Genomic DNA, 14,159 nt, shown 5'->3' with positions numbered 1-14,159 from the left:
TTTCATGTCAAGAACTCAAGAATCCCAAATTTAACGTGTATTTGTCCACGGACCCCCATCTGAAATTCATTTGTGACAGGGACCCCCGTACCAGATTTGTGTTGATAAAAAAATTCAAAAATATTTCACATTTTTCAACAATATGGTTTAAAGTGCTCATGATGTGGTCTAGTCGTCTAGTCACTTTGTGGGCTTGTTTTCCTAGACCTGGTTGCTTGTTTCTCTCTCTGAATCTGGCAACACTGCAGCCTGCCAAATGAAGATGATGACTTGTTGGCATCCGCCCCGGGATCATGACTTCCTCACAATGAATTGTTTATGATGCATTGTCAATAGTGTCACAGCTGTCACTAGAGTAATGTTGACAAAAGAGTTGAAGAAGTAACGCAATGAGCCCGTGGAGACAACAAGACAGACAAACAGACGACAGAAGGGGACACCGTGGCCACACCAGGAGGAGACTGACTGCGGCAGGACTCAGGAGGAGGAACAATACTTTATTGTCATCCTGTTCTTCAGATGTGGAATGAGACCAACATTTTGGGCTTCGTCTGAATGAAAGCACGAGGAGAATATCTCTCCAATCTATAAATCTACCCCCTCGCGGGCGTCCATCGCCAAGAAGCAACACACACACACACACACACACACACACACACACACACACGCGCGCGCGCTACTCAACAGCAGGGCAACAGGAAAGACTCGCCCTAAAACACGCTCGCCCCCATTTTTGTTCGCGGACCAGCGGTTCTTGTATTTGTTTTACTGAGGCTAAGGTTAGAAATTAGTTTAGGGTTAGGCCTAGTTTTTACTGAGGTTACGTTTAGGAATAAGGTTAGGTTTTGGCTCCGTTTTACTGAGGTTACGTTTAGGAATACCAGGTGAATACCGCCGGGATTTGCCCCCCGGGGTGACTGTGTTTTGGGGCGAGCGTTTTGGTATTCCGAGCAGCCATAGTTGTGTACGCTACAACACATGTAAACTTTAGTTGAATGACGAGGCTTAGGTTGATAACTTTGGTTGTAAAGTCCAGCAGTCCTGCTTTATCAACACCAGGATAGTGACCTTGTTCCTCCCAGCAAGAGGAAACATGGTGTGTTGCTCAGCAGTAAAAGTTAGCTAGCCTGCTAGCTATGCTAGTTCAATGTGACTGGGTTTGTGATGTAAAGTACTGTACTTGTACTGTTACTGTAATGTAATGGGTGGTAGTTTGGGGTGTTGGTCAGACTGCTGAGGAAGGACTGAAGAAGACTCCCTTTTTTTTGGACACGTGGGACGGTAACACCACGTACATTGTACTGTATCATCGTTTTCTGGATTTTTCTGGTTCATATCAACAATAATAATAACAATGATGGGCTCGTTAAAAGCTCTCCAGGAGTGGTGTCGGATCCAATGCCAAGGCTACAGCGACGTGGAGATCAAGAACATGTCCTCGTCCTTTCGAGACGGGCTGGCATTTTGTGCCATAATACACCGTTTTAGACCAGACCTGATGTAAGTATAATTGATTTATCCCTGCGAGGGGTACAAATGTAACCAAATGGACCCGTACGGGTCCATTTGGTTACATTTGTACCCCTCTCTGAGTCACGATCTGGATAAATGAACACTGAGAAGTTTACTGTGTGTCACGATCATTGTTAACAAGGTTCTCTTCGGCACATCAGTGTATGTCATCACATGAAACCATGTCTGTTCACTGGAGACTGAGGCCATAATAATTGACAAAGGAAGGAAGTGGTGACAGTTAGTTGTCACATATAAACATTTGATTTTGCATCGTCAGTTTCAGTTCTCCTAACATGAATTAAAACCTTAAGTTAACATGATGTGGTTTTGTTTGTACACACTCAGTAACTGTAGTTCTGTAAAATAGTGTGACCTGTGGTTGACTTTACTAGTCAAGTTGCAGTGCTTCACAACAGCCAGCCAACACTCACTAGAACACACTGGCACTTAAGTAGGAAGTACAGAACTTGATGGACTGGGGTTTAGATTTAGATTATTCCACGGACCGTTAACCAAAGATTAGGATTATTTATGCAGTACTGAAAACAAATAAATTGAAGCTTCACAATGAATTAATCCCATGTGTATGGGACAGCTGTGAGGACTGCTGTCATTCTAACAAAACTGTTTTGTTTTTATACAGACAGATGGTTGCAAATTACCATAGCCACACTAAGGCCAACGTTTTATTGCTGTGCAAACATGATTTATATTAATATGTTGGTATAATGGCCAGTAGGTAGTTGGTTAATTGCATTTTAATCAGGATTGGATAGTGGGAGACCAATGTGTCGCAGTTAATGTGGGCTGACAAGCCTTGTCTTGTCTATAACAACAGACCCAACCTGTCCTGCGTGCACTCTGCAGACTCACGAGCGCACATACTGGCAGAGTGAGAGAGAGCTACTGCAGCAATGTGATCACAGTGTCCCTCCACAACAGTGATGTGAATGTTTGTTACCTGCTGCTGCTGTGGGTTGAAAACTCATCAGCTTTTAGGTCAATTAGGTGTACTCTGTGCTGTGTTTGCTAATTGTATTCTGAAATGGATTGTGACTCTCTGCAAGTGTCTAACAGCCTACCTAGCAATACAAATTGAGTATAGTGTGTACTAAGTCTACAACCTGGCATTTGTAACCAGTATGCATGATGTATATATGTTGTGTAAAGTGTAAATTCAAACTCCACCACAGCCAATATGTAATCGGAGGCAGCAATGATTACTAGGTTGTAATCTAGTTGTGAAAAGTGTCCATTAATGGTAGTGTCATTGGAAACACATTGCAGCATCTTTGACCTTGAAGTAACTCTTGTGTTAGTATAGGTCCCTGTATAAGAGCATTCAGTTCTGTGCTTTTACTGGGCATTGGAAGGAAAATCTGGTACAGAGGAGGACATTTAGACAAGTGAGTATTCTGTTTGTACTTACACTAAATGGTCAAGGGCTTTTCAATTGACCACTATGCTTGGATGCTAGTAGAGGAAGACCCTGGAACGGAATCTAGTTGCCCACAGACCGAGTGTGGAATGTAATTGCCCTCAGAGACGGAGAGTGTTAAATGTAATTGCCCAGTGGTCATGTGTGGAATGTAGTTACCCACAGACCGAGTGGGAATGTAGTTGTCCACAGACCAAGTATGGGATGTAGTTGCCCTCAGACGAGTGTGGAATCTAGTTGCCCTCAGACGAGTGTGGAATGTAATTGCCCTCAGAGACCGAGCGTGAAATGTAATTGCCCTGTGGTCAAGTGGGGACTGTACTTGCCCACATACTGAGTGGGAAATGTAATTGCCCAGTGGCTGAGTGTGGAATGTAGTTGACCACAGACCGAGTGTGGAATGTAGTTGCCCGCAGACTGACTATGGGATGTAGTTGCCCACAGATTGTGGAATGTAGTTGCCCACTGACCGAGTGTGGAATCTAGTTGCCCACAGACTAATTGTGGAATGTTTTTGCCCACAGACTGAGTGTGGTAGTGAAGTACAAAATTGGTAATTGGGAATAAATACAACCTCTTAGCTTTGTGTCCCAGTTTGCAGACAGTATCCTGCCTCTAATAGCTGCCTGTGACCTGGCCAAACTGAGTCTGATCCGGCCGGACAGTCTGTCAAGCTAATCTGCAGTTGAGTCCTCTGCCTGTCAGACTAGATTTAGCTGTAGTGCTATGCCAGGCCATCAAAGCCCTCTATAGCACTGTGCAGCCACTGTGCTCTCATTAAAATACAGTTCACATGTAGATAGTCCAGGCCACAGCAGTTCGGTCAGCATTTGGTGTTGAACACCATGGCTACTCATAGAACCTTCTATTCGACTGACAAATTAGTCTGATGTTTCAATGCGTAGCAAGAGCGCATCAGTAATTGTTACACATAATTACTTTCCTGGGAAAATTGAGGTATGGATGTTGAGAGGAGGAGTATTGGGAGGGTACAACTACAATTGGCATCTAGGGTCTATTTTCTTACTGTGCAGGAAGATACTAGCTCCAATTCATAATTTTCATATGTAGGTAGTAGCATATGCCATAGGCATAGAGTCCAAAGGTAAGCACGCACATCCCAACAAAAACTTTTCAGGTGCTGAACAACAATACGCACATTGGAAAAGAAGGGAAGTTCGCACACTGTAGCTCAGCTCCCAGTAGAAAATGTATTCAAAAAGTGTGACAACGTTTCGACCACTCTTCATCAGGTCATGCACCTGATGAAGCTGAACCTGATGAACTGAGTTACAGTGTGCGAACTTCCCTTCCTTCTTCTCCAATAGCCTATGCCATGTCACATTAATCCAGTCATAATAATATGATGTACTAGGGATGCAACAGTTGAACTAATAGATCTAATTGATTTAGTTTAGTTGTGAGCTTGTAGATCAGCTATTTCTGAATGAAACTGTTGTACGACAAAGTATAAAATAGGGCTTAAAGGGCAAGACCACTTTGGTAGAGTTTTGGGTTGTGTATTTACCTTGCCATGATGTAACTACTAAGGTGGACAAGTAATACAAAATAATTGCTCCATTGATTAGGAATTGATAATTCTAAATTCTTCATTGACTTACATTGTACGGTGAAACAGCTCTCAAAGTCTCTCTTTTAGCACGTAAACGAACACAAGCAAAGTTGATTCAGACAATATAGATGTTGATTTTGCTATTTTTATTAAAAAGAACCTGGACTGGATCCGCGGATCCGGATCTTCAAATAGTAAAATCAGCAGGAAGTTGACATTTGTATTAAAAAAAAACAGTACTGGGTTTGGTGATGTTCTATATTGTCTGAATCAGCTTTGTTTGTGTTCATTTATGTGCTAAAAGAGTGACTTTGAGAGCTGTTTTTACCGTACAATGTAATTTCTAGGGTTAGGTTTTCTAATCAATGGAGCAGATTATTCTTTATTTCTTGTCCACCTTTGGAGTTACATCATGGCAAGACAACTACACAACCCAAACCTCTACCAAAGTGGTCTTGCCCTTTAAGTGGTTAATTGGACTAATCAATTTAGTTGATTATAAAAAATTAATTCGAATTTATTCTTCATAATTTTTTCACGTTGATTTGTTGATATAAAAACAATATTGTGACACTTTCTATGAAGCCCATGTCTATAATGCACTATAAACATACTTGCTAATAATGCTTTATAACAATAACACTATAAAGCACTTTTTAATGATAAGGTCAAATATTATAATACTTCTTAAGTGTTGGACACTCCGAGACATTCTTTGGCTAGGACATACTAGTGTATTATAATTGCCATTTTTGTAATAACTGACTGTTACATGGTGTCATAACTGTCATTATAAATCACTATAAGCGGTCATTGACATTCCTGGGGGTGTATGCAGAAAAAGTTTGTGTGTTCTAGCACAGATTTAATGCAATATGTTCACTTAAAGCACCCAATCACCACTTATAGTGACTTATAATAACACTGTGATGATGTATTATAACAGTGGTTATATTAGTGAATTATAAAATTAGAACAATGATATTTTAATACACTATAAAAATCCTGGTCAAAGGAAAAAGTCTGTGAGTGACCATTGATTATGTATTATCATATTGAGCATACAAGTTATTATGAAAGGCTTTATAATGTGTTTATAATGATTGCATTATGAGTCCTTAAGGGCGATGATTAACTCTAATTATATAGTGTTATAAGCAGATTACAGTGCATTTATACTGAATAAGTCATTATAAAATGCTTTATAATCTGTCATATTATTATAAAGCATTATTAGTATTTATGAGTTATTTATAATTATGCAGTGTTTAACCACTATTATGCAGATAATCAGAATCAGTTTTATTGTCACATCACAGGTTTACAAGGTAAAAAAGTGGGTGAAATTCTTTTTTGTACATCGTTCCCATCGCAACGTTAGTTTCCATAGAAAGAAGAGGGGGGGGGGGGGAGAAGAAGAGGGTGGGGGGCAGGTGGGAAGGAGATCAAAACAAGAGAGCAACAGAAGGCCAGACAAGTTATCTACATATCAGATACAGATAATGCATCATAAGTATGTTTATAATGTATTAAAGACATGGGCTTCATAGGAAGTGTTATTTTATGATTAAAATAATGATCACTAAGAAAATAATTGATATATTGCAGCCATAATATAAAGCAATGAAGGGACAGAGCAGAGGAGGAATGGATGAAAGGTGGGTTGAGGAATGAGGTAGCTGATCAGTTGATGCAGTTTGTGCCAAGGATGGAATAATGACTTGTTCTAGTGTAGAGTACACAGTTTTGAAGTTAGCAGCTAAAATAACGCTTCTATGGGTGTATTTGCACAAATGTTTTTTTGTATGTTTGAGTCAAATTGTGTGAGCAATGAGCATTGGACAACAGTTGTAGTCGTTTTTTTCTATGTGTCAAGGACACATTGAGGCAAGGACTCATGATAGAAATGTAGTTCTAGATCACATGGTTTAGGAGTTGCAGCTAATTTAAAAGAAATGAGAGTCAGGAGGGTCCAGAGGATGGGACAACATTTGCGGGAGGCCGGGAGCCAGGACGAGTTGCAAATGTAGATTCTGAAAAAAATCCAAATGGTGAGAATTCTATATGCTAAGCTTCATGGGTTACATAGTTGTTCATGAGGGGATACATTTCTACATGAATGAACATTCCGTTTTGTGCTGTATGACACAACTCGTCAGGAGAAAGATATATTTAAATGTTCAAAGTCTGGCCTGTTGGTGGCGCTAGAAGAAAGGTCATGGGGCTATCAAATGTTCTTTGTGAGTAAGGGACCTCTATCAGTGTCTAATAGGTGTCTAATAGGTACCTTGGGCTGTCCCACATAAATAATAAGAACATGTCCAATTATTATTCCTATTTGCATAACAGGAATCATTTACCCTTTTATCTCTTAAAATGTTCATATCATTACTTAATTGAAATTATTCCATATAATGCTCTTATGCTGCGCTTCACCACCTCACCTAGCTAAACTAATGTAACTCTTTAGGCCTCATTCATCTCTTCCTTGACTGTGCTCACATCAGTAAATCCTACTGCTGTGCATTAAGGGAAAGAACATGCTCCTCTCCGTCCGACCATGACTAGCTGTCACCATCAGGACATTTTACTTGACGATTAATTGTCAAGCAAATAATTGCGATTAACGATTTAATCGATGTGACAAATAACTTAAATATATAAAGAAATGACTGACATGTTTAATAATTGTATACTTTCAAAATATTTTGATAATGGCTTGTAGATCTGCTATTTCCTCTATTTATTTGTATGACGATTATGCAAATTCATTGCGGTTGTCTCAAATAATTGCGATTATGCAATAATTGTGACAGGCCCAACCGTGGCATGTGGATCTCACCAGACTTGGCACTAATACTAGTCCACGCAGGTTCTAAACGTCCAGCATTTACCCGGCCGTTCCTTGGCAGTACTCTGGCCAAAAATAAACCCAGGAGCAAAACTCATGAGTCACATGTTCACAACGGATTAGATTTACAGTTCACTCACTCTACTCTCTTATCCATGTCACAGTCTCGCCTGCTACTGCCAGTTAAGTCAGTCTGGCCTGGAAAACCCTAACAACAGTTAAAGAGTAAAACATTTTTGAAGTAGATCCAGTTTCATCATCTACGGTGCTGTAATGGCTGTTCTTTTAGTTATGACTGAGTGGCTCCCTAAAAAGGCAGTGAGTTGTGGGGTGAGCCTGATGATATTAGTGTTGCTGCTAAGTGCATTTGTGGCTGTGGGAGTTAGATTAAGAGAACAGAGGTCACTTTGTGTAGCTCCAACACAGCAGTTGGTCAGGAACATTTTTCTTCTTGTGTGAACACTGCATGGATCAAGCTCTCAAGGTTGTGGTGTTTGTTCCTCCGTTAAGTCGTCCAGTACATACACTAATAACCATATTGTTGCTGTCGGGTGGAAACCTTGTATGTCCCAAACGGTTCCTTTTAAAAACATTTAAAAATAGTGAAAATAGCCAATCTACAAACTCACAACGCACCACGACGCGTTGTGAACTCGTAGATCGACTATTTTCACTACTTTTGTCTTTTGTGCAACTCTTGTATGATGAAGTAGGGCATACATTTTGAAGTTTAAATGTGGAGGTACGAGATTTCTGCCCGACATCAACGATATGAACCAGCACTTCTACACACAAGCAAGCTTTTATCCAAAAACAGCTCTCAGATTTTCCAGTTTTACTGCAGGATGTTTACTGCGGGAGCCTGGCTTTGGTTCCTTGCTCCAGGGTCATCAGATCTGCCTCCTTGTAATTATCAGCCCGTCTCTCCTGTTTGACTCAGCACCTTCTGTCCTTTCATCCTAGTTTTTGTTTGTTTGTTTATATGTTGGTTGGCACTACTGGCTATGTTAACTAGCTCAGCTTAATTAACAACTTTGGTCTGTCTTACTACTGTGCCCATTATAGCTTTTTGATGGGCTATCCTCCTGTAAATGTGTAGCCTCAGTAAATGTGCGCAGCACAGGATAATTGCTGTAGCCTTTGCATGGGCCATTATTACTTGTATTACATGTTCTTATAAGCCAAGTGAATAAGCCCAAAAGATACTGCTCCTTTTCATGCATTTTTGTTTTTTCTATGGCTGTGTTGTGTGCTCATTTATCTCCTAGTTTAGTTTTTATAATAAAGATTAAATAGTAAAGATTTTTTTCTTTTTACCACTTAATTAAACCCTATATGTTAATTAAACCCTATATGTTGACTAGGGTGCCCAGGAGTCTATTCTTGCGGTACCTTCCTTTTTCACTCCTACACCAAATCTCTTATTTGAAAATGGCCAATCTACACGCTCACAACACCGTGTAGATCTTTTTCACAGAATGTTTGCCTATTATGACATGCCCAGAATAGGGACGCTGGGGTTCATGTGATTTATGTCTGTCTGTTTTGTCATTCCAGAGATTTTGACACGCTGTCTAAAGAAAATGTGTACGAGAACAACCGACTGGTGAGTCAGTTTTACTGTATGCTGTTGTGGAGTTGTGAGCAACCTGTGACTTCTTGTTGTTATATTCTGTAATTAGGTGCCACACTAAGTGTTTACCTTCCTTCCTTGGTGGGAGGATGAGTTGGCTGGGCTCCATAGCCTACTACTAAGATGTCACTCAGCTTTAGGCATTGTATCTGCTATTATTGAGCAGAATTACTCAGTAGTCAACACTAGATATGACAGCTGTGTGTACAGTATGAGTGTGTGTTTTGGTTGGTTTTTAAGGCAATTGTTGTTAGTTGTTGACATAAGGAAAGAGAAGCAGAGGGATAATTTCAGGTCAGGAAAAATCTTAACTGCCAAATATGATAAATAATATAAATATATTAAATATAAGCCATTTGCAGTTCAAGGAACAATTAAACCAATAGATAAAAATGTCATGATGCCTGCTTTTGACTCATTCCTCAAAGCCTGTGTTATGGCAGATGAAATCAGACCATACTTAGAGTGAGCTCAGCTTTGGCAGCCTATGCTATGCTTTACGTTCTTTTTGCCAGCAGCTTTCAGAGTCGAGTGGAGCAGCTGGTGGTAGCAGCAGAAACAAACTAACCAATCTCTGTCTCCCTGGCTGCGTTTCAAGTTTCTCTGAACAGAGGAGGGTTTCACTGGCCTGAGCATGCCTTTATCCTAGGTCTCAAACAATCCCAACAGCATGTAAAGCTGCTGTGCTGGATTTTATTAATTAAGAGTGTTGGACATGTTAAACTGGACTGTGGACCATTAGGTGCCAAAGTCTTGACTAGATCTTGACCGATGTTTTGGGTCCGATGTCGATCCCGATTTTGAAGTCCCAGTCTGCTTATTACTGCTAATTGCTAAATATTACGTTTTGACCAATTATGTCAAAAAAAGTGCACACATTCTTAATCAATTTGAAAAACTTTGATTTGATCAAAGTTTCTATTTGGGCAGATTTAACTTTTAAGTAACTTTAGATAGAACGAGGAAATGATGTAGATCTAGTCAGCATCCACATAGAAACAGTGTGGCTCCGATGTGGATCTTGGACGTGGCTCCAATGTTTCGGACTTCATCTGTGACATCAGTCGTTTGTGATGTATGACTCAAAATTTAGGCAAGGTTAAATATTTTCAAAAAGCATAAAACTTATGTGAAAAAAACCTTAGTGGAGGTACTTCTGTAGCCTATAGCACCATGCATACAAATTTTGCGCTGATGGGTCAGTGGTTTGCGAGATTAGCTCCAGACAGACGCACACACGCACATGCACATTCTCATACACTGCTAGCCTCTTGCAGAGCCACACCATAAAAAGTAAATTACTCTATAAGCCTCCCTATGTAACTCTTTTTTAATGAATAAAATGTAATTTGGTCCAATCTGCATGGTAGAGTATGTTAATACAATATAACTTATACAATTGGGCTGGTTGTGTTTTTTGTCTCCCTGCTCTTCTATTAGTAGGGGGTACTAAGCACAAAAAATTGCCAAATCGTTACGCGGCGGATAAAAGCATGAAATTTGATACAGATGTCCCTTGGGTCATCCTAAAACATCCTAGAAGGGGTGCCCAAAAAAATCTTAAACAGGAAGTGACTTATGGACAAAATTCAAAATGGCCACCTAAACTGTTGACCGTTGACTCAAAAGACACCAAAAGAATCTCCAAAAAGCATAAAATTTGGCACATATGTCCCTTGGGTCATCCTAAGACATCCTAGAAGGGGTGCCCAAAGGAATCTGAAACAGGAAGTGAGTTATTGACTAAATTGAAAATGGCCGCCTAGTGTTGTCGATTGACTCAAAAGACAACTAAAGAATCTCATAAAAGCATACAATTTGGCACACATGTCTTTTTGGTCATCCTAAGACATCCTAGAAGGGGTGCCCAAAGAAATCTTAAGCAGGAACTGAGTTATTGACAAAATTGAAAATGGCCGCCTACAGTGTTATCTATTGACTCAAAAGACAACTAAAGAATCTCATAAAAGCATACAATTTGGCATACATGTCCCTTGGGTCATCCCAAGACATCCCAGAAGGGGTGCCCAAAAAAATCTTAAACAGGAAGTGAGTCATTGACAAAATTGAAAATGACCGCCTACAGTGTTGTCGATTGACTCAAAAGACAACTAAAGAATCTCATAATGGCATACATGTCCCTTGGGTCATCCTAAGACATCCTAGAAGGGGTGACTGAAATTATCTGAAACAGGAAGTGAGTTATTGACTAAATTGAAAATGGCTGTGTACAGTCTTGACAGATGATGCAAAAGACACTCATAAAAAATAATCTCATAAAAGCATGAAATTTGGTACAAATGTCCCTTGGGTGATCTGAATGCATCCTAAGGGGTGCCAAAAAAAGTTTGAATAGTCTCTCAATGGAAAACACTCCTCCCACACGGGCTGCACTGCTACAATATTCAAATCGAGCAGCCAATCTAGCATTTGGTCCAGAAGCCTGAAAGCTATGCAATCTCTACCATCTCCTGACAAATAAATTAAAGTCGCTGATTCGTGGACACCTTTATGGACACTCTTGCCAGAGGCTGCTTAAGTTTGTAGAGAACTCAAGTGTGGCTGCAAAGCTGAGCCCTTCTGTTCGAGAAAGTGTAGATGCCGGGATGCTGGGTTACCTTGCAGAGCATTATGCCAATGTGCTGGTAATTGCGAAATGGCACACATGAATACATGTAGTTACTAAACACTAATCACAAAAAAACAGTAATGATCAAGAAGAAAATACATGAGAAGATAGAGTGTAAAACAAGCAAGAAGATGTAGAGTGCAAAATAAATAAGATGCAGAGAGTAAAATAAGAATATGCAGAGTAAGATAAGATGCAGAGTAAAATAAATGAGAATATGCAGAGAGTTAGATAAATAAAGAAGATTCAAAGAGTACAATAAAAAAATTATGCAGAAAGTAAAATAAATAAGTGATGTAGAAATGAAAACAGAAGGTAGACTACAAAATACGGCAAGTTATGCACTGCATAACCTGTCGTATTGAGTCTGCATAATATGCAGACTGCCATGGTCAACTGTTTAAACAGCCATTTAGAATTTCTTCAACATGGTCCCTTCCTAAAAAGTTTAATAAACAAGCAAACAAATAAATAACCCCTTCTAGGATATATTAAGAAGCACTCAATGTACGTACCAAATTATACACTTTTATGACGTCCCCTTATGTTTTCTTTTGTGTCAACTGCTTTTAGGCGGTCACTTCCTGTTTAAAACCTTTTTGCGCACCCCTTGTAGGATGCGTTCAGATCACCCAAGGGACATTTGTACCACATTTCATGCTTTTATGAGATTCTGTAGGTATCTTGCATCATCTTTCAACACTGTAGGCGGCCATTTTCAATTTAGTCAATAACTCACTTCCTGTTTCAGATTATTTTTGGCACCCCTTCTAGGATGTGTTAGGATGACCCAAGGGACATATGTGCCAAATTGTATACTTTTTGGAGATCCTATAGGCTTTTTGAGTCAATCGCCAACACTGTAGGCGGCCATTTTCAATTTAGTCAATAACTCACTTCCTGTTGAAGACTTTTTTGGGCACCCCTTCTAGGATGTCTTAGGATGACCCAAGGGACATGTGTGACACATTTTATACTTTTTGGAGATTCTTTAGTTGTCTTTTGAGTCAATCGACAACACTAGGCGGCCATTTTCAATTTGGTCAATAACTCACTTCCTGTTTCAGATTTTTTTGGGCTCCCCTTCTAGGATGTCTTAGGATGACCCAAAGGACATGTGTGCCACATTTTATGCTTTTTGGAGATTATTTTGGTGTCTTTTGAGTCAACGGTCAACAGTTTAGGTGGCCATTTTGGATTTTTTCCATAACTCACTTCCTGTTTAAGATCTTTTTGGGCACCCCTTCTAGGATGTTTTAGGATGACCCAAGGGACATCTGTATCAAATTTCATGCTTTTATCCGCCGCGTAACGATTTTTCACTTAGTACCCCCTACTATATTGAGACATTTACATCGTGTCAAAGGTAATGTCTCACCTAGACACAGGATCTGACACGAATTTGGACCTGATGGTCAAGATCCAATTTATCCCCGAGCAAGCAGTTCGGCTTTATTAGCTTAATGGTAAAGTTTTCAGCACTTGCGCAGGAAACCGGGTTCAAGTCCGGGGTAGAAGAGGAAAGTTACATACTAGTGCTGCTTTAAGTATAACTTCAATCAATATATGACCTATCTATCTATATCTATACTATAATTCACAGAATCTCTGTGTGTGTCTGTCTGTGTGTCACACACAATTTGTCCCTGGCATAACTCGCACAGCGTCCATCCGAACGTTCGGTCTCAAACTTGGCAAATGTGTCTCATATATAACCCCGAGGTGTGCAGAGCCGAATGACAATTCGGACGGACTAACGGTTTACAAGCACCGGAAAAACACGAATATCTGTATACATGCATACAATCTCCCGAACAATCTCTGTTCGGGAGGTTGTACGTCACGTCATATTAAGTCCCTGATTGGCTTAATATTGGAATCTGTTGGCTTAACTGATTGGCCGAGCTTCATATGATATCTGTGCCAGATAGCAGTTTAAATGAAACGACTTGCATCGTTCCCAACATTTACGGCCCCAAATAACTACTAACTTTAATTACACAATGAACAAGCAAAGTAAATATAAAATACACTTACATTTATTTAAACGTATTCGAAATGTTTTGAATAACAGCTGATTTACAAGGCATGTCAACTATAACGACATTGATATGCCAAAAAGAGGGATGCAAGGTTGTCAAATAATGGCAGTCGCAGATATGTCGGTCAGTGCAATATATACTCTGGTCTGAATGTTCTAATCCCGATTTGGCCCATTTGTGTCAGGGTATTTGATGACATAACTTTCAACTGAATTACAATGATTGAAACTGAGCTATCTGCATGGAAATTACTCCACATAAACAAAAGCAGAATGCTGGTTGCACTGACTACTTTGGAAGGTGGAACTGCAGCATTTTAGCGTGGGCTGTGTCATCCCAGAGCATTCATTCTCAATTATATTTCCAATAACCTGACTATATGAAGGTTAGTTGCCGTAAGCTGCACTGATTTAACGGAGCATGCAGCTGCAAATCAATACTTGCTAGTTGCTTATAAGTAAAATGTTTTTGCGAAATA

At 39.8% G+C, this 14,159-nt stretch overlaps 1 protein-coding gene across 3 annotated transcripts in view; it reads left to right on the top strand.

Annotated features, from left to right (window-relative positions):
* The first annotated feature begins 273 nt into the window (after nt 1-273).
* micall1a (MICAL-like 1a) overlaps nt 274-14,159 on the top strand; it is a 29,039-nt gene continuing 15,153 nt past the window's right edge. For all 3 annotated transcript variants that reach the window (XM_080446031.1, XM_080446032.1, XM_080446030.1), the window contains exons 1-2: nt 274-1,500; nt 8,935-8,983. In XM_080446031.1, coding sequence (XP_080302157.1) covers nt 1,355-1,500; nt 8,935-8,983 — 195 coding nt within the window. In that variant the 5' untranslated portion in view covers nt 274-1,354. The remainder of the gene's footprint in view (nt 1,501-8,934; nt 8,984-14,159) is intronic.

This window comes from Gymnoscopelus braueri, assembly GCF_963280865.1.
Source record: "Gymnoscopelus braueri genome assembly, chromosome: 2".
NCBI lineage: Eukaryota > Metazoa > Chordata > Actinopteri > Myctophiformes > Myctophidae > Gymnoscopelus > Gymnoscopelus braueri.
The sequence above is the reverse complement of the archived record's forward strand: the minus strand, read 5'-3'. Positions and strand labels throughout refer to the sequence as shown.